Source organism: Rana temporaria, chromosome 3, assembly GCF_905171775.1.
Source record: "Rana temporaria chromosome 3, aRanTem1.1, whole genome shotgun sequence".
NCBI lineage: Eukaryota > Metazoa > Chordata > Amphibia > Anura > Ranidae > Rana > Rana temporaria.
This window is the reverse complement of record NC_053491.1, coordinates 146,729,711-146,754,241: the sequence shown is the minus strand read 5'-3', so window position 1 is coordinate 146,754,241 and position 24,531 is coordinate 146,729,711. Positions and strand designations below refer to the sequence as shown.

The 24,531-nt window shown below is 41.7% G+C and overlaps 1 protein-coding gene across 3 annotated transcripts in view; it reads right to left on the bottom strand.

Annotated features, from left to right (window-relative positions):
• GRAMD4 (GRAM domain containing 4) overlaps positions 1 to 24,531 on the bottom strand; it is a 204,973-nt gene that overhangs the window by 69,517 nt on the left and 110,925 nt on the right. For all 3 annotated transcript variants that reach the window (XM_040343640.1, XM_040343641.1, XM_040343642.1), the window contains 5 exons: positions 23,671 to 23,729; positions 20,930 to 21,065; positions 9,622 to 9,647; positions 3,739 to 3,830; positions 2,462 to 2,553 (listed from right to left, as the gene is read on the bottom strand). In XM_040343640.1, coding sequence (XP_040199574.1) covers positions 2,462 to 2,553; positions 3,739 to 3,830; positions 9,622 to 9,647; positions 20,930 to 21,065; positions 23,671 to 23,729 — 405 coding nt within the window. The remainder of the gene's footprint in view (positions 1 to 2,461; positions 2,554 to 3,738; positions 3,831 to 9,621; positions 9,648 to 20,929; positions 21,066 to 23,670; positions 23,730 to 24,531) is intronic.

The window sequence follows — 24,531 nt, the reverse complement described above, 5'->3', positions numbered from 1 at the left end:
CACACTGATCAGCCATAACATTATGACCACCCATCATAACTAGTTGCAGCATGGCCTTTACTATAACTCTTAAGGTATGGTGTGGTATACCTGAGGTACGGTGGATGTCTACCCTATTCGACCCCTGTTACCAGACCACAATGGCCAACCTCCTGCCACCATCCTAAAAAAAAAAAAAAAAAAAAAAATGGAAAACCTTTAAATGTTTGAACCTCCGACACATTTTCCAGGGATCCCTCTGCTGCCAACGTTCATCTGCTGTTGACATTCCATTAATGATCAGCAAGCAGCCGCAGTCTCAACTTGGCTCTGTATAGATTTTTCAAGCCACAGCAGCCAGATCTGGCTACTGTGCCAATCAAGGGTAGCTCCCGAATATTTTGATGCCCGACTAATGGCTACACAGCAGATACTGAAACACTAAAAAAGGGAGGACTACTAGGTGTCCAAGATGGACCAGTGGCTAGAGCTTTCACTGGAGATACCGGCCTGGCCTGCCCTGCTGAATGTATGACTTGAGAGGGTTTTCAGCACAGTAGGAGCATTTGACAGAAAAGTGCTAAGTAACTGAGAAAAAAAGACCCGGCTTGGCTTACAGCAGATTCACAGCACTTGCTGCAGCTTCCACCATGACCTCCTACTGGAACATCTCATTTTCCTTTTGAATGCAAGAAAATTCCGCTCCTCGGTCTCTAAATTTAAGGTCTTTTCAGCCAAGCGAGTTGCAATTTTAGTGGGATTGTTACTAGCTGCAAACCTATAATTTGCATTACTAGAAAAATCTGACAAGTCCCTGAATTTGGCATCTAATCCATTTAAAAGTATGTTGTCTGTGTCGTAGTTGTACAGTTATTTTAATTGTTGGAAAAAAATGTCACACATCTCTGAATCTGAGTCCTATACAGGCCAAAAGCATTTTGCCCTGTCAAATTTAATTTTTGATTTAAGTTAGAATAAAACAAGGTTTTAATCTTTAAATAAACCAAAAAAGAAAGCACATTACCAATAATGGTTAAAGTAGAGGCCTTTTTTTTACCACTACAAAGATTTCAATACATGTCTACAAATTAACTTTGAACTATAAACTGGTTTAAGTTTATATGACTATAAAACTAGTAATATTTCTGAGCCATTCGAAAAGTAAAAAATGTTAGCATGTTCCAAGTCGGTCAATGGTATAAAAAGAAAAACACCATTATGGCCCTTTCACACAGACCATATGTCCGTATGTCATCCATCCGTTTTCGGATGAAATACGGACATACATGTATCGCTATGGGATAGCGCATCCCAATCCTATTTTTCCATCCGTCTGTGGATCGGATGAACACGGACAGACAGTCCGTGTTCATCCGATCACCCCATAGAGGGGAGCGGAGATCTGACAGGGCGGTCCCTGCACATCATCGCCCTGTCATCGGTCGGTTCAGCGGGGATCAACGGATTGATCCCCGCTGAGCAAGCAGATATTAAAGGACAGGATTCACACGAGATCCATAAGTGTGAAAGGGCCCTAACAAAATATATGCTAATCTACTTACAGACAGAAGCTTCTGCTCACAAGGGTACTGTCATCAGCAGAAAAATTTAAAAAGGCCAATGAAGGGAGAAAGTTAAGGAGGAAGGGGAAGAGTGTTGGGAGGAAAGTGGAACGGGGTTAGGCTTACTGGGGACTTTTCAAAACCTAGGCATTATCCATAGCTGGAGGGAGCACTTAGGGGACAACATGGTCTTCAGTGGCACATGTTGCCACTTTTTCCCCCTTTTAAAAGGAAAAAGTCAAATTTGGGTGTTGCTGAATGTACTTTAGAAAAGAGAAAAAAAATAATCCACAGCCAAATATGTGGCTGTCATAAACATCATACTGTTCTGTAACACTAGGTACCTGTGTAACGTATTCCCAAGCCGAATGAAAATGGCCTCTCCTGTACTTTTTTTTCCCCCCTTCAGATTTGCCATTGGTACATGTGCCTCGTGGCAATACTCTAATTTATGTGCTCATTTTGACAATAGGCATCAGCCCCAGAAAAGCAACAAATTGAATATCAGGATCCCCCCCACAGATTTTAATGGGGCTCAGAAAAACAAAAGTGTAAATTTTCTCAATTTTAAGAACACGGGCAGAGTCGCTAATCCCTTTGCTAATTATGACTTTTGCAGAGAAAAGGCCGACATCTGGGCTGCCTGTAAAGGGCACGATTACACACAATTGGCCATTACAAAAAACATGAGATATTTCCTAACCCTTTCTCTTAACTATTGTCAGAGCACAGGTAAATTGCTCTGTACAAAAACACTACGTAGCATTTAGCAATTTAAAAAAAGTAAAACTCCTTGCACTGCTACCACCAGTTTTTTTGCAGGTCGTTTTTTTTTTTTTTTCTTTTGTGCAATTTTAGTAAAAGCAGTTCTTTAGGCAAAGCAGAAAAAAGGGAATTTAAAGCAACATTTTAAACATTACCTGGCAATGAGGTAATTTAGGGATAACCTCAAAATAGCTAAAAATAAAAACATAGGAATGGCCCAGCCATGCCATACAGCATTCATGTAAATCTAAGAAAAAAAAAAAGACAAAACAAAAATTATGCAACATAAAATGTCAAGAAAGACACAGAAAATATTGACGAATATGAGCCACTGATAATGCAAATGTCCAAATATTCCATAAATGATTTAGCTGGTTAGTTCTCAGAGTAGTGCATTAGGTATATACGTACACAGCAAGTATATGCACAGATCGGGTAATAGATCAGATTTTATGAGGCAGGTCATCCATGGCTATCAACAAACAGTAGATTTAAATCATATGAAAAAGTGAAGTTTAAAAATCCACTGGAAAAAACTGAACATCGTAAACTTATACTTTTCAAAAATAATAATGGTTTGAATTGAATTGTTCAATTAAAGGAGTAGCTGCTTTATCACAGTAATACAAAATTACACAGCCTATATTACAAAGCCTATACTGCCATTTAGGAAAGATTCAAGCTCTTTGTTATGTTTCTTCCCAATGCATGTTTAAATCAGACTGGTTGCTCTGGGTCCGATGCAGACTGTCTGACAGTTTCCCTTCTGACACATAAGTCAAGCTCTGTTGAATTTATTTGAATTGTGAAATTTCAAAAATGTTTAGATGGGAACAGTAAATCTGAAATAAAATAAATGTATTTTAAGAACAAAAGCAAACCTTTGTAGAAATGCTATAGTAACCATGGTGCAGCAAGGATACCACTGCTTGTACACATTCTGACTCAGGGTGACATACAATGGGTGTCTAAAAGGCAAGATTGGGCAGAGCCCCCTAAAAAGGATATTTTTGTTTTAGGATTTACAAGGATGCAGCTAGAATAAAAAAATACTGAAGCTGCCACTGCCAACATGTTTTTGTTGGTTTAAGTTCCCGGGCCATCATCTTCACATATCTTTGTTACCTTTTAATTCACTAACCTTGTGTCAAAATATGCTAATTCTTGTTCTGGGTCAGTGACACTATGTAGTGGCGTATGAATAGGAGTGACTGCATTGGAGCATACAGCTTTAGATGCAAGTGAGCAATAGCAGCAGCCATATTTGTTTTCATTCAAACCTTTACTTTCTTTTTTAGTGCTTACAGCTGTCAATAGAACGAGCAAAATATGTTCAAATCGATGGCACAATAGAAATGTTAAACTTACAACAATTTGACAGAACTAAATTTGCATTTAAAAAATGCTACATAATGCTAGTATGATTACTTACAATAAAGGCAATAGCAGAAGTGTAGACAGAATGCCAGTCTGATAAGGCAGAAAGGTTCTTTACAAAATTTGTAACAGGTTTGGCACCTCGCTCTAGAAGAGGAAAATTGTGTTTAGCTTTTCATACATGTAAAAAAAATACTTTATTTAAAGTAAAATCATTGTAGTTCATTAAAGGGACACAGCTGGATAGCTGGGACTAGCTCAGACAGGCATACTAAAAAGCGTACACTTGTGGGAAGGGGTTGCGTTTGCTCACACAGGATGCGCAACTGTACCGTTCATCCACCTGCAGGCAGTCCCATTCGGCCGCGTCCATGCCGCTGCTGCATCCCAAATGACAGGAATAGGTCTGCCTAGATTTAGATGTATGGAACACATGTGCATCCTGTGGGGGGAGGTTGGGGCAAACCCAGCCCTTTGCACAGGTGTCTGCTTTAGTACACCTGTGTGAACAATGCCTACGAGATCAAGGGTTATACTGCTACCTACAGATGACATGAACATGAAGCACAGAAAACTGAAGGTCAACCCCCTGAATGCTATAATTATTAACACCTGTTTAGTTGTAGCAAGTAGACCAAAAAAACAGAAGGGGGGGGGGTCGGAGCAGTGTCCTTCAATAAACTCCAAGATGAGTATTTAAGCATAACAATTCTAATTTCCTCTGTTATGTAAAGGTGGCTTGGTATATCATGTTTACCATGATGCAACTCCACAGCAAGACTGAAATTTGGTTTGAAATTGCCAACCTTAATTCTGCATTTTTTTCCCCTGGGGTAAGAAGGCTGCAGCTTAAATGATATACAGAAAAATGCCCAAGTACACCAAGTAAGGTGACATCTTGGTGTCAAGGTCTGTTATTGCAGCAGATATCCAAATATTTGGAATACCTCTAAAATTAAGAAAAAAAGACCGCTGCTCACAAGTGATACAATCGGTAACACTCCAATGTTTCTTCTGTGAGGTGGGGTGCATGCCCTGCCACGGCAGCAGATACCATGGAACAGAGGATCTTCAGATTGGCAGTACACCGACCCAGAAAGTAAAGTAGAAAGTCTTTATTGAAGCATAAATATTAAAAGCACTGGATGAGTACAGGCAGGTAGACGCGTTTCACACTATGGAAGTGCTTTGTCAAAACTACCCTTGGAATGAAGAAGTCCTAGAACTGGTGTGAAGACCTTTGTCAACACTCTCGAGCCGAGGCAAGGAAGAGACAGAAATTCATAGTGACCTGCAGCACAGAAACACACTTAAGTGTAAAAAATGAATCCCTTTAATTGATGGATGCCAAAAAGTCTCTACAATGAAGGAAGGGAGACAACTGACTGAAAAAAATTCCATCTAAGGTGTTTGAAGATGACCAAAGTGTATAGAGAGCCTTTAAATCCAAAATAGGAAGAAAGTCTTTCAGAACTGTAAAAAAAAGTTTAGAGAAAAACCTTAAAATCTTTTTTTTTCCCTTTAGGGATTGAACCAAAAAAGTTAAGACATGGGGAGAGGCGAAAATAAAAAAAATGGGGGGGGCAGAGTCAAAACTTGCCTTTGGATACTACCTCCTGCATCGATTCATAAGCTCTGCCAGCTTGCCGAATCAAAACTATCAGGCGGACCCCCAACTCCAAAGAAATGAGAAGCAGATTTTCATGCCAAGGTGTATTTTTTAGCACTTCACTATGAAAAGGGAAGAGAAATAAACACTTAAGGCAAAAAGGGGAGGTTCAGAAATGGCTGCCGATGCAGGTGGTTGCTACTGGGACAAGGGAGAAATGCAAAAGGCCCAGTTCTTTACCAGTGCCGAATGAAACCTCACACTGTTCATATTAGGTGCAGAACAAAAAATGTATGCACAGCTGCAGGGTGACCGCTTCTTATGTTGGCGCCGGAACTTGTGCTTAGGTACAGCATAGCAGAAAATGGTGATCATTGAAAACAGGAAATAGCTTTTATCCATCAGGTATAATGCATGGTACACCTTCCCAAGGACTCCTTTATAACACTGGAAAAGGTTAAAGTCCTGTCTCAAGCAATGACAACTGGGAACATGCCGCATACAGCTGCCACAATCGTATAAAGTATGACATTTCACCTGCTCAGGAGCTTGCAGTCAAGTGTTAGGAGTGCATGAAAAGCAGCTATCAGGGGTTAAATGCCACCACTGAAGATTTAGTCCCACTGCTGGTAAACTCATACAGAGCTCCCTCTGAGTGGAGGAAGTTCATCGGGAAGTAGAAGGGTCCATGCCAACAAAGCTGCATCACCAGAAAAACAAAGCCAGGAATGAGACTGGAGGGAATTTTAAATGGCAGTTCTGGCTTATATTGCCCAGCCGCAAAAAAAACATAAAACCACACACAGAACCTGAGCAGTATTAAATATAATGTCTCTCCCCACGTGCAAGGATAGCAATAAGACCCTTTTTCACACTGGGGCTGCCTGTGCGTTAGCGCTAAAGCGATGCTAGTTTTAGTGGGGCTTTAGCGCTGTCAAAGCACCGCTTTTCGGCTGCTAGCGGGTCACTTTTGACTCCCACTAGCTGCCAAAGAAGGGGTTAAACACTCCCGTGTTGCGGCGATTCCAAAGAGCTTTTTCTAGAGCCAAAATGCCTGAAAACTGCCTTAGTGCGAAAGGGGTCTAAAAGTGATGCAGCATAAAAAGAACATTCTATTCTTATATATAGTGTCTCTGAAAATTTTCATAGCAAAAAATACGCATGTACAATTTTAATGAGAACCTAAAACAGCCACAGACCTTGTAAGCCACCGAGAAGACTTGGGTCAGGAAAAAGCTGCCACCCCCTTTGGTTCTGATAATTGCCCAGATGTACCGGCCAGACAGAGTGCTTTGCTAAATGGAACACAGATGACTTCAGGAAAACTAGTATACTTAACAAACCTGCACTTATTGGTTAATTTTAGAGGCCCCAAGGATTTCCACTATCTGGCCTGAATCTACCAGTAGCTGTTAAAAAAAAATAAAAAAATCTTAAAAATAAAAAAGGGAAAATGAATGCTTCTTCCCTTCTCATTTTAGGAAACTAAACATAAATGAGCAGGCGTAAGGTGGAGGGGTCTGGCCTTCAGGTTTGCATGTGCCATTCCCCCCTCCATTTCTCCAGCATTATAACCCAGATATGTTGCTATTAAGCTGCATCCCTCAATAGATCATATTTGTCAACCTGCTGACAGACACATGAATTAAAAAAATATATGTGAGAAAGACACAGACACACACAGACTGAAACAGTCTATCTAGCAAAGCAAAAAACATGTCAAACAGGTGAGAGAAGTAATTAGGTATATTTATTTGGTCTGACATTTTCGGTGGGGGACAGCTCACCATTCTCAATGCTGGGGAATGGTGATCTGCCCCTCACTAAAATGTCAGCCCAAAGGTATTCACCCAATTGCTGCTATTTTCTGTTTTAGGGCTTTTGTGGCTGGCTTTGCTTGAAAAAGATAAAATATACAGTGGGGCAAAAAAGTATTTAGTCAGCAACCAATTGTGCAAGTTCTCCCACTTAAAAAGATGGGAGGCCTGTAATTATCAGAGGTATACCTTAACTAAGAGAGACAAAATGTGGAAATAAATCCAGACAGACAATCACATTGTTTGATTTGGAAAGAATTGATTTGCCAATTATGGTGGAAAATAAGTATTTGGTCAATATCAAAAGTTCATCTCAATACTTTGTTATATATCCTTTGTTGGCAATGACAGAGGTCAAACATTTTCTGTAAGTCTTCACAAGGTTGTCACACACTGTTGCTGGTATGTTGGCCCATTCCTCCATGCAGAGAACGGGCCCGGACATGTACTGGCTTAAGCAGGGGGACAACGGCTGGCACTGCAGGATCGGTGTCCCTGGCAGCGTAGCGTGTTACTGATGGTAACCTTTGTTACGTTGGTCCCAGCTCTCTGCAGTTCATTCACTAGGTACCCCATGTGGTTCTGGGATTTTTGCTCACCGTTCTCGTGATCATTTTGACCCCACAGGGTGAGATCTTGCGTGGAGCCCCAGATCGAGGGAGATTATCAGTGGTCTTGTATGTCTTCCATTTTCTAATTATTGCTCCCACAGTTGATTTCTTCACACCAAGCTGCTTGCCTATTGCAGATTCAGTCTTCCCAGCCTGGTGCAGGTCTACAATTTTGTTTCTGGTGTCCTTCGACAGCTCTTTGGTCTCCACCATAGTGGAGTTTGGAATGTGACTGTTTGAGGTTGTGGACAGGTGTCTTTTATACTGATAACAAGTTCAAACAGGTGCCATTAATACAGGTAATGAGTGGAGGACAGAGGAGCCTCTTAAAGAAGATACAGGTCTGTGAGAGCCAGAAATCTTGCTTGTTGTAGGTGACCAAATACTTATTTTCCACCATAATTTGCAAATAAATTCTTTCCAAATCAGACAATGCGATTGTCTGGATTTGTTTCCACAGTTTGTCTCTCATAGTTGAGGTATACCTATGATGACAATTACAGGCCTCTCATCTTTTTAAGTGGGAGAACTTGCACAATTTGTGGCTGATTAAATACTTTTTTTTTTAAGTACATAAAGTCTATTAATGTTCCATGCCAAATTTAAATAAGGATCCCTGTGATATGCCGTCTTTAAAGGGGTTGTAAAGGAAAACATTTTTTTTTCATAATAAGCATCCTTTACCTGCAGACATTCCTCTTTTCACTTCCTCATTGTTCGTTTTTGCTCAAAAGTTGCTCTATTTCTTCTCTGTTCTGTTCACTTACTGCTTGTCTGATTTTACTGAAGACCGTGAAGGGAGGCTTTACTGCGGTGGTCAGCAACGTGCTCACCCCCTCCAAGGAACTACATCTGTGTGGCAGGACGCTCTCTACATGTTAGAGAGACTTCAAGGAGGTGTGAATTACTGGGCATGCCGCAATTCATACTGGGAAATGTAGTTCTTACATGAACGAGCGATGCAAACCAGGAAGTGAATGAGAGAACAAAAACTAGAATGCCGGAGGTGATATAGATGAAGGAATTTTATAGGTATTAACTCGTTTTGAAACAGAATCATTACACTATTCTATCTGTCTATGTTTTTCCTTTAACATAGAAAATGTATAAGTAAAACCTGAATTTTAGCACAATATGTTACCACCACTTTGTATTTAATGAACATTTTATTCAATATACGCAATATCAATAATACAATCCTAATAAAAACAATGTTTAAAAAACTTCACAATGCATGCTTTTTATTTAAAGTGATACTAAACGCAGGACCCTGCATTCAATATATCTGGTCTCCTACAGAACATGGAAATGCATTTCTTTTAAAAAATAAACTGCTAAATACCTTTACTCATTTACAGTATATAGCTGTCATGTGACTTCTAGCAGTGTCTGGAAAAGCTTGCCGGAGGAGCTTTTATACTGCACTGGCTGACCTATCAGGTTGCAGGACAGTGCTTATTGGCCCTGTGCTGATGACAAACTCTCCCAAGAAAAAAAAAAACACTATCAATACACACCAAATTGAGCATGTGCAGCCTGACTTAAGCAACTGTCTTACCCGGACACGGGCAATGCCGAATGACAATGCAGAAGATTAACCCCCCTAGGATCCACAGTAAGTACAACAAGCATGCTTTCCTGCATATACAGACTGATTTTACTGTTACTAGTAACACTTTAAAGCTGGAAACACACTATGCAACTGTTAAATTTCCTTTAGATTTACCTCCAACTATGGTAAGTCAGCGACAATAATAGAGAACATTACAAAGTCACCAAATATATTTTTAGGTTCCTAAACTCCATACTAAAATCACCTTCCTGATACAATAAAACCACACCAGCATAACAATTAGCACTCATCTTGTGATTTCATTATCAAGGTAAATTCCAGTACTTACTTAACCGTCTCATATTTTCTGTTAACCTATAATGAAATTAACATGTTTTAATTATATTGACACTAACATAATGCATAATTATCTTTTCTAGACCAAGCAATTAAATTAAACACCGTTAATGAAATTTCAATGTATGAAGCTCTTTACAACCATTAGTGTCAGTGTATAATATACTTTATGATAAGGAAAAAATAAAAAGGTAGCTTCTTATGTAACACTCCCAACTTTAACTACATAAATCACATTCTAAGACATTAGTACTATAAACCATGTTCTTAGCTAAAATGTGTTTAAAAAAAAAACTTTGTTTTCCTTCAGTTATTCACATATAAACTTGAGGTTTTTGTTTTTCAATAAATGTGGATCCCTAAATTAGAACAAGGAGATGTATGCCATTTACTTTTTGCTTTTCAAACATTGCCACACGCTTTGGCTCCATTTTCAACAAATTTTTAATGTTATTGGTCTTCCCAAGTAGCTAAGCTCTCAAATACATGAATTATTCCTGCAAAAAAATCTCCAAAAACACAAAAACTAATGCCGCATACACACCACCGTTTTTTGAGTTCTAAAAAAATGACGTTAAGCGTCTAGAAAAAAAACAAAGTTTTTTTCAACCAGATCAATAAAAACGGCCTTGCCTACACACGATCGTGAAAAAAAAAAATGCTCTAGCAAAGCGCGGTGACTTACAACACGTACGACGGCACTATAAAGGGGGAGTTCCATGCGGATGGCGCCACCCTTTGGGCTGCTTTAGCCGATTTTGTGTTAGTAAAAGACGACTTGCGCTTTTCAATCTGTTACGTGATGAATGTGCTTACTCCATTACGAACGCTAGTTTTACCAGAACGAGCGCTCCCGTCTCATAACTTGCTTCTGAGCATGCGCGGGTTTTTCACGTGGTTAAAGCCCACACACGATCATTTTTTACAACCTAAAAAAACGACAACGTTAAAAACATTGTGAAAAAATATAGCATGTTTGACATTTTTAATGGTCATTTTTTAGATTGTGAAAAATGCTCTGGAGCCCACACACGATCGTTATTAATGACATAAAAAAAAAAAAAAAAAGTCATTTTTTAGAACCCGAAAAACGGTCATGTGTACGTGGCATATAAGCGCTTTCACCATCACAAAAACCTTAAGAACTGTATGTATTGCTGTCTGGAATTGTACCAGCTGATTGGAGAAAAGCCAATGTAGCACCAATATGGGATAAGGGACTATATACAAATTTTAGTAATGAGAACGGTATCATTAGCAATAATCAGCATGGATTCATGAAGAATCGGTTTTGGCAAACCAAACTATTAACCTTCTATGAGGAGGTGAGTTGCCATCTAGATAAAGGAAGGCACGTAGACATGGTGTATCTGGACTAGGCAAAAGCATTTGACACAGTTTCCCATAAAACGTTTACTGTACAAAATAAGGCCCGTTGGCATGGACCATAGGGTGATTACATGGATTGACAACTGGCTACAAGAGCGAGTTCAGAGGGTGGTGATAAATGGGGAGTACTCTGAATGGTCAGGGGTGGGTAGTGGGGTCCCCCAGGGTTCTGTGCTGGGACCAATCCTATATAATTTGTTCATAAACAACCTGGAGGATGGGGTAAGAAGTGCAATCTTTGCGGACGATACGAAGTTAAGCAGGGCAATAACTTCTCTGCAGGATGTGGAAGCCTTGCAAAAACATCTGAACATAATTATTGGGTTGGGCAACTACATGGCAAATGAGATTCGATGTAGAAAAATGTAAAATAATGCATTTGGGTGTCAAAAATACAAATGCAATTTATACACTGGGGGGGGGGGGGGGGGGAGAACCTCTGTGGGAATCTAGGATGGAAGAGGACCTGGGGGTCCTAGTAGATGATAGCAGCAGCTTGGCATTGCATGCCATTGCTGAGCCTAACAAAGCAAACAGAATATTGGCATGCATTAAAAAGGGGGATTAACTCCAGAGATTAAACGATAATTCTTCTGCTTTATAAGACTCTGGTCCGGCTGCACCTAGAGTATGCTGTCCAGTTCTGGGCACCAGTCCTCAGGAAGGATGCAATGGAAATGGAGCAAGTACAAAGGGCAACAAAGCTAATAAAAGGGGTCTGCGTTATGAAGAAAGGTTGCAAGCACTGAACTTATTCTCTCTGGAGAAGAGACGCTTGAGAGGGGATACGATTTCAATTTACAAATACCCGTACTGGTGACCCCACAATAGGGATAAAACTTGTTCGCGGAAGGGAGTTTAACAAGACACGTGGCCACTCATTAAAATTAGAAGAGAGGTTAAACCTTAAACTACATGAAGGGTTCTTTACTGTAAGAGCAGCAAGGATGTGAAATTCCCTTCTACAGGCAGTGGACTCAGCGGGGGGAGGGGGGGTTCAATGGTTTCAAGAAACTATTAGATAAGCACCTGAACAACCACCACAACATACTGGGATATACAAGGTAATACTGACATATAATCACACACATAGGCTGGACTTGATGGATTTGTATCTTTTTTCAACCTCACCTACTACGTAACTATGTATTGTCACTGTATGCAGATAATACCGACATCTGTTGTCTCTCTTATAATCATGAGATGCACATCTTTAAAAAAGTACATTACACGGGTTCTGTACACCACAAACCGATTGGGCCAGTTCACACCATAGTAATGCAGTCCAGGTGCATTCCGGGTGAATTTCTGCGTGCGTTCTTTTATGATTTCCATTGCATCCCCCCCATCTTTCTTCACCTTAAATAGGGATTGTGCGTTTTATCACATTCCAGAACAGTTCAGTGCAAACATAATGCAGCACATTCTACTTTTTTTTCTGAAACTGGAATTGACCGCACTGGTGTGAACTATACCATTGGAAACCATATAACCTACAATCAATGCATTCACTGGACTGCACGTGGTGTAAACCGGTCTTAAATTTCAGCTTTAGGCTGCATTTCTATCGATCAAGTCAGGAGATTTAAAGTCTGTGCTGATGGTCCTTTATTTGCACTAGAATCGTTTTTTCACCTCATATAAATCAATGCAAAAGCAGAATGAAGCAGGTTGATGCAGCTTAAAAGGTCTATTACAGATCAAATGCACCTGTCAACAAACTGTGAATATCACCAAAGCATCTCAAATTGATGTCAATAATACAGTGGTCTACTACCTCCTCTCTCAAGTCTGTTGATTGAAAAGTGAAAAAACCTGGAATCAGAAAGAGGACGTCATCCCTCTGCTCTCTCCTATTAGCATTTACCTCATCACCACATGTGCAGGCAGTCCACACAAATAGCTACTAGCCTCTCCCTTAGAAATAAAGGATGATAAAAAAAACTTGCCGTACTCACTGTAAAAAATTCTCAAGTTCACTGAGGGATAAAGGATTTAGAGACATGTGGGTTATAATGCCACCTACAGGAGCATTTGGATGCAGACAAAAAGTTGACCAGCATGGTAAAAACCCTCCCACTTCAAGCATGCCTTTTTAAAAATGCCAAGAGCAAAGACCATAAATGGAAGAGTGAGGGGTGAGACCATGTTAGCCACAATTATCTCAAAGAAAATATATTTTTTAGACTAGTACATTGAGAGACACAGGATTCAGAGATATTTGAGATGTCCAAAAGAAGTCCAACTGAGGGGTGGGCAACACCACAAAGAAAAAAGCTGTAAGAGAATGCAGACCCAATTTAGTTTCCCTAAGCTTAGACGTTAAGGTGGAACAACTTCATACTGCATACATTTGAGACTCTCCATTAAATAGAGTCTTGGCAACTGAAAGCTCAGAGATGCCAAGGCTGCAGGCAGATCAGATAATGAATCTGAAAGAAAAGGTATTACGGAAAGCGTATGTCCTTTGTGGCCCAAGTCAGCAAATAATGCATTTGGCTCATACAATTGCAGTAAATTCCTCCTAGGTAAATCTGAGGGACCCAAACCCAATAGAGACTTAAAAGGACTCAAGCTTCCTTTTAATCTTAGATGCGGTCTTCATTAAAAAGAAAAAAAAAAGGATTTGAATTAAAGAAAAAAAAAAAAAAAAGAGTGGGCAATTGCATGCGGTCTACGTGAAGAAGTCCTCCATCCTCTTAGGACACTAGCAAAAAAAAGGAGGGAGGGGCAGCACTAAGCTAGTCATTTGTTTAGCAGTCTCAAAGCAATTCTTCTGCGCTCAAGTAGTGGGCCTGAGGATGCATAGTAACAATAGCTTCTTTCTGCGCAAATGGCCTTGCTGCCCATCTTAGGACAATGGGTATCCTATAGAACTGTAAGACAATAGCAAATACACTGACCTAGCACATGATCAACATAAATGTTATGCCAAATAAAAACAAATGGTTATACTCGCATACAAATGTATTATAAAAGGCATAACACAGCGCAAGCTGATGTGAGCAGTCAGTTTCAGTTCAGGTGTAAAGAATTGGTATTGCCGGAAGACCAGCTGGTGTTAAGACTGGCTGACGCATTTCGAGGGAGAACCCTCTTCTTCAGAGGCAAAGTGATAAATGACCGACCTCTCCTCACAACTACACACGCTCACAACCATGTTCCCAATTGTGCCTGGCCACAAAAGGGCCACACGCACACACACACACACACACACACACACACACACAAAGCAGGAAGGAAGGGAAATACCTGTGTCTCTATAGTACACGTCAAGTTCATTTTTTGGCCATTGGATATGCTTGCACATACATGGAAGCTCAGTGGCGTTTTACTATTCCCCAAATTTGTAAGTCTTCTATGCAAGTGTAAAAAAGGATTTTTATAACAGCTTACCTGTAAAATCCTTTTCTTGGAGTACATCATGGGACACAGAGCAGTCATAGTAATTACTATGTGGGTTATACGCCACCTATAGGCGAATGGACACTGGCACACCCAAAAGACAGGAAGTCTCCCTCTATATAACCCATCCCATACAGGAAGTACCTCAGTTTTGTAGCAATATATATTCCAATAAGAGGGGAGGGACCTCTGTATCCCATGATGCACTCCAAGAAAAGGTTTTTGCAGGTACGCCGTTAAAAAAATCCTATTTTCTTTATCGTGCATCACGGGACACAAAGAAGCCATAGTACTTACTATGTGGGATGTCCCAAAGCAATGACTCTGACGGGAGGGAGACCCATATCAAAGCAGGCCACAGTCAGATGCGAGGATCTATACTGCTGCCTGTAGTACACTGCGCCCAAAAGCGGCATCCTTTTGCCGCATTACATCCAACTGATAACATTTTGTACATTTATGTACAGACGACCAAGTCATGGCCTTGCAAATCCGAGTCATAGAGGTTTGGTGATGCACTGCCCATAAAGCACTAACTGCCCTGGTAGAGTGCGCGCCAACTTGAAAAGGCAGAACCCTTCTCTTTAAACCATAAGCCTGAATTATAACCTGACAAATCCACTTTGAAATAGTCCATTTCGCTGCCTGCCCTTTCCTGGGCCCTTCTGTCAGCACAAGGCATCAGTTTTCTGTATCTGAGCTGTCAAGAAATCCACCTGCCAATTCTCCACGCCTGGAATGAAGACTGCAGATAGGCAAGGTACATGGCTTCTCTGCCCAAGCCCAAACCAGAATATGGTTCACCTCCCTCTGGGCTGCATGATTTCTAGTGCCCCCTTGGTGATTGATGTAAGCCACTGCTGTGGCATTGTCAGATTGTATCCTGATGGGACAACCCCGCAACCTGAAAGTCCAGGCCATTAGAGCTAGATGTGCTGCCCGGATTTCTAGCATGTTGATGGCCAAGGCTTGTTCAGACTCTGACCACTTCCCCAGTACCACTCACCAACCCAAGAGGCTGGCATATGTTACAACCTTCCAGGTTACTGGCATGAAGAATTTCCCCTTCTGCAAATTTTTGGCTATAAACCACCAACTGAGACTCTGGCGCACCCTTGGGGCCAGATACATTGGGTAATCCAAGGCTTGGATGTTCTTGTTCCAAGCAGACAGAATACCGTTTTGCAACAATCTTGAATGAAACTGGGCATAGGTTACTGCTCTATAACCAGACCCAAGAACTCCAGCCTTTTTGACTGGCCTTACGGCTGACTTTTCTAGATTGATAATCCAATCCAGGTAATCCAAGTAATTGACCGTATTGGACACACTCTGGTCTAGCCGTGCAAACGACTGATCAGCAGCAGGTCATCTAGTTAAGCCAATACTGCTATACCCTGGACCCTTAGTCTTGCTAGTAACTTGGGCCAGAACTTTTGTAAAACACCCAGGGTGTGGTGGCTAACCCAAAGGGCAAGGCCACAAACTGAAAGTGGAGCTGTTCTAGTGAGCAGGGAAAATTGGCACATGCAGATATGCATCTTTAAGGTCTATTGATGCCAGAAATTCTTCTCCCCGCAGGGTGGATAGGACTAACCGGATTGACTGCATGAGAAAAGAGCGGATGGTTAGGAACTGATTTAGACCTGTGTAGATCTAGAGAACGTCTGACATCTCCATTCGGTTTTGGCACAGTAAAGAGATTTGAATAAAAACCATGCCCTGCTTTTCTAAGGGGATTTTTATAATTGCACCCTGAGACATCAATCGGTCAAGCGCCAGGAATAAAGACCCTCTTTTCACTGGGTCTTTGGGAACATTTGACCTTAGAAAACGAAAAGGTGGAAATTCTTGAAACTCTAGTTTGTACCCTAGAGATACGGTGAAGATGACCCATCTGTCTTGGATCTCTTCCTGCCAAGCTGCTGAAAACTGCAGAAGCCTCCCCCCCCCCCCTCAACTCAATCGAGCGGGGGTGCCCCTTCATAAGGAGGCCTTGAGGCTTACCTCTTGAACCTGACTGCGGAGGCCATCGCGACTGCCTGGAGGCTGTCGCACCTGGTACCAGGGTAGAACGTTTAAATGAAGGACGTCTACTCCTTTTAACTGGTAAAGGGGCACTCTTACCACCAGAAATTTTTGGGATATATTTATCCAAATCATCCCCGAACAACTGTTACCCATGAAAGGGAAAACCTGACAATAGTTTTTTGCATGGCAATTCAGCTGACCAAGCTGATAGGAGAGCAAGGCGTGACACCCGAATAATAGAATCTTTAAGAGTGTCAACCGCAAAACATAAGGCCCTCGGTAGCTCAGCTAACTCACAGGCCGCTTCTCCTTGAGCAGGGACACTTTTTAATAACTTGCCTAAGTTGGTCTTTTAGGGATTGACAAATGCCTATTGCTGCTACTGCAGGCTGTGCTGCTGCACCAGCTACAGCAAACGCAGCTTTAAGCAAAGATTCGAGCTTCTTATCGGCTGGATTCTTAAAACCCTGGACATTGTCCACTGGACAAGTTAGACTCCTATTCACAGAATAGATAGCAGGGTCTACTGCTGGCAAACTCCCACTTCTTGGTGAATTTTTTCTCCATAGGATAAAGAAGAGAAAATCTTCTAGGAGGAAGAAGATGGCTACCTGGGTGATCCCAGTCAGCTCCAGCAATGTGTACAGGAAAAGCATGTGGACCCTGTAGAGGCCTTTAAAGAACCCAAAAAGGGGGCCTCAGCTACCTGCGCTGGGGGCAACTTCTATCCAGAACGGACCAACTCCGTAAGGGATTGAACTAGCAATTTTTTAGATTGCGAGGCTGAGAAGGGCTCTTCTGAGACTGAATCCTCAGAGGAGTCATCTGCCTGCCCTTCTTCCCGGTCACCCAATGGCATCTCAACATCATCTGCCCATTCCGGAGGAGGAGGAGGAGGAGGAGGAGGAGGAGGAGGAGGAGGAGGACCCATCGTGTTTTTTTTCCCGGACTGGGAGGAAGTAGCGAAAATATCAGCCATTTTTCCATCCAAACCAGCTATTGCAGAGGCTGAAATGTTGGAAGTAGCTACAATACCCAAAAGCCTAAATGGCTCAGAGTGGCCACTTGCTTCTGGTCTTTCAGGGGAGGATAGTACTGTGGAAGCGTGACTAGGATCCTCTGGCCCTGACAGCAGCGCCCTTGCGCTCCTCCCTGCTGTATTCCCCCCCATCTTTCTTTCGGGAAGGCATAAAAGGCAGGAGGTACCAACAATATGCATCTACTGCCGAGCTATAGTCCAGCAATGGAAATATGCCGCCATCACTGCTCAGCCTAATGCAGAGTAGACGTGCCTTTAACCACTTAAGGACTGGCTCACGTACATATACGTTGGCACTTTAAAGATTAATATCTTGGTAACGGCAGCAGACGTCCTCCTGGCAATTGAGGGCCACCTTGTGGCTGTCTTTTGCCTATAGGCAGGATACCAAGTGGTTAAAGGCACATTTTTGTGTTATTTTTTCAAATGACAAATAATTTTTTCTTTTTTTTTATTGCATTTTAGTCTAAATATGAGACCTGAGGTCTTTTTGACCCCAGATCTCATATTTAGGAGGATGTGGCATGCTTTTTTCTATTACAAGAGATGTTTACATTCCTTGTAATAGGAATAAAAGTAACCCATTTATTTTTTTAAAACCGTGTCAAAATAAATAAAATCAAGTAAATACATTTTTTAAAGTGACGAGCTACCGCGCAGAAGCGAACGCATACATGAGTAGCGCCCGCATATGAAAATAGTGTTCGAACCACACAAGTGAGGTATCGCCGCAATGGTTAGAGCGAGAGCAATAATTCTTGCCCTAGACCCCCTCTGTATCTCAAAAGTATAAAGCAACCTATAGAATTTTTTAAATGTCGCCTATGGAGATTTTTAAGGGTAAAAGTTTGACGCCATTCCACGAGCGGGCGCAATTTTGAAGCGTGACATATTGGGTATAATTTCACTCGGCGCAACATTATCTTTCACAATATAAAAAAATTCTCAAAAATTCTCAAAAAAGTGCGGTGTGACAAAAAGTATTGCAATGACCGCCATTTTATTCTCTAGGGTGTTAGAAAAAAATATATATAATGTTTGGGGGTTCCAAGTAATTTTCTAGCAAAAAAACGGCTTTAAACTTGTAAACACATGAGTTTGCAAAACAGGCAAGGTCCTTAAGTGCTTAAAATGCCTGTATACAACACCCATACAGTGCTTACATGCCCTTGTATGCTCTGTGTCCCTCCGTCAGCCACCAGACTCTTCCCAGAGAAAAAAACTTTATAGGCAGTAAGCCTTGCACCTGCGCCGCATATTATGTGAACGTTTGTTTCCACATGCACACTGGCCGCGCCCACGTCCTAGGGTAGCTCTTTAAACCGAGCTGATTCCCGTGTGCGAACGAATGGTCCCGCAATCGGGATAGCTCGGGGGAGAGGGGCAGTGTCACCAGGTGGATGCCAATCACCTTGTTCCAGAGGCGGGCAATCCCCAAGCCCTTTCAGCGGCCAAGACAGAGCGGAGTAAGGGGGCAATGCTGTCCACAGGAGCACTGCCAGACACTGGGTATACTGCAAGGGAAGCTTGGTAATGTTACAATTACACCCTCTTGTGGTAAAAAAACAGGCAAGGCATCACGGACTCAGAAGAAGTCCATAAGTGAACTGTATGTGTTCTTTAGGATCTTCTTTCAACTTGCCATTTCCACTGCAGGATACTGGAGGAAAACACAGCCAGGCTCATCTTCGGGCCAGGTCATGATGGACCTTTTAAGGACTGAGTCCCCCTTGCATACTGGGGTCCACACCCTTGGACCCTGCCAGGACAAGCTTTGGTTTAGCTATGTAACTAAGGACCTGGATCCCAGGGTCCAGCCCTCAAAAGATTAGCATTACAGACAAGAGACCTTGCTTTTTCTTCCTCAAGGCTCAGGTACCATCCATCTTGGCCATTCTTTTTTGGCATCTTGAATGGATCCAACTGCATAGCCCCTTGATCCTGCCAAGGATTTCTCCAACGAGGCTCCTCTTTAGCATAGCACTTCAACCACCGTGACCAACACTGGCGAAAAAACGTAGGTACTTCTTGTATGAGAGGGGTTATATAGAGTGGGACTTCCTGTCTTTTGGGTGTGCCAGCGTCTATTCACCTGTAGGTGGCGTATAACCTACATAGTAATTACTTTAGCTGCTCCCGTGATGTACGATAAAGAAAAATATGCTAGGGGAACAAACGTGGTTTATTTAAAGCAGGGGTTCACCCAAAAAAAAAATGTTAACATTACATTCAGCCGAGTTGTCAGAATGACCATCGGGTGTTTTTTTATTTTATTTTATTGCCGTATTTTCACCGCCGCTTCCGGGTATGTAATCTGCGGGACTGGGCGTTCCTAACTGATTTACATCCTTCCGACCGGCGCATACAGCTCGTCATGAGTTGCCGAAAGAAGCCAGACTGCGAGTCGGCTCTATACGGCGCCTACGCACCGACGTTCGGCTTCTTTCAGCAACTCGTGACACGCTGTATGCGCCGGTCGGAAGGATGTCAATCAATTAGGAACGCCCAGTCCCGCAGACTACATACCCGGAAGCGGCGGTTAAAATATGGTATGTACGGCAATAAAATTGAAAAAAAACAGCTGATTGTCATTCTGACAACTCGGCTGAATGTAATGTTCAAAAAAATGTTTTTGGGTGAACCCTCGCTTTAATGAGGTATTTTAATCTGACCTGATATAGTGCCTTTTGTGATCCTTTAATAATCCTTCTGTAGAATGTCCCATAATTTGTGGGTGCTCCTTTTTATAAAAGGTAAACTATTTGGGGCCACAAATTATGGGACATGCTACCCCCTTACAGAAGGATTATAAAAGGTTTGCAAAAGATGTCAGGAAACCACCTTCCTAAATCAGGTCAGACTAAAATACCTCATTAAATAAACCATATTCGCTCCCCTAGAATATTCTTACACTTGCAGAGAGGACTAAAATTTTTGGAAAATAGTAAAACATCACTGAGCTTCCATGTATGTGCAAGCATTTCCGATGTTTAACAAATGAACCCAACATGTACTATAGAGACATGGTTTTTCCATTCCCCCCTGCTCTGTGTGTGTGTGGGGGGGAGGGGCACAACTGGACACATGCTTGTGTGGGCGTGTGTATGTGTAGGTTGTGAGGAGAAGTTGGTGATTCATCACTTTGGCTCTGAAGAAGAGGGTTCTCCCTCAAAATGTGTTAGCCAGTCCTACCTCCACCTGGTCTTCCAGGGATACTGGTTCTTTACACCTGACCCGAGAGCAACTGCTCACATTAGCTTGCGCTCTTCTTTTACTTTAGCAGTGTCCTAATTATCCTGCACAGGGCAGTAGAACTCAAAATGTCTATAAATCCTATGTCCTTTAATGAATGCAAAAGCAAAGAATAAATAAATGATATAAAGGTACGTTAAAATTTATAAATGTGGCTTGGTTTAAATGGAGGACAAGATTTTACCTCCTTGCACTCAATGGTTCTTCTGTTTCCACGGTGCGCTCTTCTGGTTGAAATCTGAAATCCTCAATGTATTCTCCAAATCGGTCATAAAGCCATTTTTGAACTCTGGAGCACATGGTTTTCTTTCTGGGCTTATCTGAAAGAGGAAGTGGGAACATCACGTGCCACTGTCAGCTACATCTTACTTCAAAAAACTTGAATTCCATGGTGTACCCAACTGCCAACCAATTACAAAGTTTAAATATGGGGTTATGATGCATTACCTAAAATACAAAACAAGCAGTTAGCCCCCTTTCACACTTGTACAACTTCTCCCACGATTTTGGACTGCAAAATGGCAAGACAAGTCATTCTCTATGATTTTGAATGACTACCATTCATATTGGCACAATTTAAAGTCATGCCGACTTTAAAGTAGTTCCTGCACTACTTTTTTTTCTGAAGTCGGATCAAAGTCAGATTCCAGATTAAAAGATCCGACTTTGGAATGCGACTTGTGCATAAAGGGGAACTCCGCGGCAATGTTTTTAAAAAAACAGCATGGGTTCCCCCTTCATGAGCATACCAGGCCCTTCGGTCTGGTATGGATCTTAAGGGGAACACCACGGCAAAAAAAAAAAAAAAAAAAAAAGCATGGGGTCCCCCCCAAAATCCATGGCAAACCCTTACTCGAGCACCAGCCTGCTCGGTCAGGAAAGGGGGTGGGGGCGAGTGAGCCATACCAGGCCGCATGACCTCAACATGGAGGGGTGGGTGCTTTGGGGCAGGGGGGCCCTGCGATGGGATCACGCTGGAAACACATTCTTGTGGGTGGGTACTGTATCAGGAAGAGAAAAATAATGAGTCAATCATTGCGAGATTTCTCCTCTGTACCGTACAGAGGGGAAGATCGCTCACAGTCATTTCCCGTCAGGCTGGGAATGAATAAATGGCACACTTTAGGTGCTGTTAATGAGGGGCAATACTGCGCAATCGCGGGTGACGTCATTAACACGAAAAATACGATTTTAGGTGGAAATACAGCTGTGAGTACACTTTCACAGGCAGTGATCAGCTGCCTATGTTATCTGCTATATGATAAGATTAAGTTGTCTTGAAGGGTTCACAACCACTTTAAAAGGTGGGACCGAGTTATTTTAACACAACAGACTCCATTCCCTAAGCTATAATGCTAGGTACAGTCATTGCCAAAAATATTGGCACCCCTGCATTTCTGTCAGATAATGCAAAACACAAGATGGTGGATTTAATGGAAGAGTGGGGGATAACATTTCATCTTTCTTCTATGCTTGCCATACAAGATAAATGTAATCTGCACAAATCATACAGTAAATGTGTGCCCATCTCAGTAACACACTGCCCATCCAGATCCAGTGTCATATATGGGAACTTCTACTGTAAATGAGGGATTACATTTGGATTGCTATACAGCAGGGAAAGGGCTTTACCAAGGCTCTGAACAGCATGGACTGGGATCCAGGGCCTACCCAGGCAGACAGAAAAAAAACTACATGGGGTAAGGAAACATGGGGATGCTCGCTTTTTGACATTATTTTTGGTTTGATGACCCTTATTCAACCTTTAGAGCAGCCTTTCTCAACCTTTTAACCCTAGAGGAACCCCATAAATAATTTTCAGGTCTTGAGGAACCCTTACGAAAACCAATTCATCATGTGTCAATAGGAACAATGCCCCTTATACTGGTGGCCAATGGGAAGAACGCCCCCCTTAAAGTGGTGCTCAGAATGTCACCCTTAAAGGCAGCCAAAAATATATTTGGTGTCATGCTGCTGGCTTTGCTAAGTGATGCTGAACCTTGAACTCTGTAGGCACCATCAAAAAGGTGGTTCATCAGCCACAGCTCGAGGAACCCCTAGCAACCTCTGGAGGAACCCCAAGGTTCCACGGAACCCTGGTTGAGAATGGCTGCTTTAGAGGTTAACTTTAAACCAATGCAAATACAGATAACAAATAGCTCTGGCTGTATGGTTATGATGAGCATATTATCAGCCCTCCTAGACAAAAAAAAAAAAAAAGAAGGAATATATATATATATATATATATATATATATATATATATATATATATATATATATATATATATATATATATATATATATAGTGTAAAAAAGGTTAGGATTTACAGGTTTCTAATATCTTAGCATCATCATCAGAAAATATAGTCGCTTTAAACATTGGGGTTAATTTACTAAAACTGGAGAGTGAAAAATCTGGTGTAGCTGTGCATGGCAGCCAATCAACTTCCAGGTTTTAGCCTAGGTTCACATTGCTGCAGGTTATAAATTGTGCAAGTTCAGCTGAACTCGCTCCATTTCTAACACGGCAATGCAGTCCGACTGCAGCAGTGATATGACGGACATCTGTGCGGGTTCCTGCACAGATGTCTATACAAGTCACACCCCCCCCCCCCCCCCCAAAGTCACCAAAAGTAGTACAGAACTACTTTGGGAATCGGTGTGGTCCCGCAAAGTCAGCGCCACACCAATCTGGAAGTGCCATTGCCGGCAACAGCCACCGATTAGGCATGGGATGTGACAAATCTTACCAATGTGAACCTAGGCTTATTGTAAAAGCTTAAACAAGCTGAAGTTAGCCAATTGGCATCTATCAGGCACAGCTGCACCAAATTTTGCACTCTCCAGTTTTAGTAAATCAACCCCAGCGTTAATTAAATGTTAATCACCAAAATAATGTTTTTATGCATCTCACTGCAGAAATACCTGAGCCATTGTTCTGAGACTGTCCCCTTGATAGTTGCTGTGCGGTAGATTCTTCAGTCCTAGAAATGTAAAAAAATAAAAAAAAACTTGCAGTTAGTCGAGCTGTGCACACAAAACCATGGTGGATTTTAAATAGGTGTGATAGACAAGCTGATTTTTAATCAACAATGGAAAACAGATGCCTGCATAATTTTATCAAGATTCATAAAAGTTCTGCTAAAAACAGAACTACACAAACCAAAAATGTATTTAATTTTCCATGCTTTATTTTGCTGACAAATCACTTTGAAATACACTCCCGAACATTTATGGCCGTGACCATCTTGTGCAAGGGTAGATGATTAATGTGGGATGCAAGTTTAAAACAAGTATATATGAAGTCAAATTCAGTTTTAAAGGAGAAGTCCACCTTTAGAACATGTTCGGTTTCACCTGTTTTGTAGGGGTTGGCCACAGCACGGATTCAGTGCAATGCACCTGCAGTTTATGTCCTGGTTACGCACGGGTTCTAATAGACTCCATTATGTTCCATGTTTTTTGTGAGTTTTCTGAAAGTGCACCAAAAGTCCTGCATGTTACATCTTTGGTGCACTTTTTGGAAAATGCACCAAAAACACAGGACATAATAGAATTCTATGGGAAACCCCAGGTACACTGTGGTGCACCACGTGAAACCAGTCAGTCTCCTGTGAAAGTAGGAAGAGGTGAGAGAAGAGAAAATACGTATTTAACAAGCTTTAAAAAGGTTTTACACTTACATTTTGTCACATTTCCGATGCAGTGCTATTATGCAGCTTTAATATATACTTCAAGTCCACTGCTTAAAGAGGAGCTCAAGGCTCACCCGAGCCGATTCCTCAA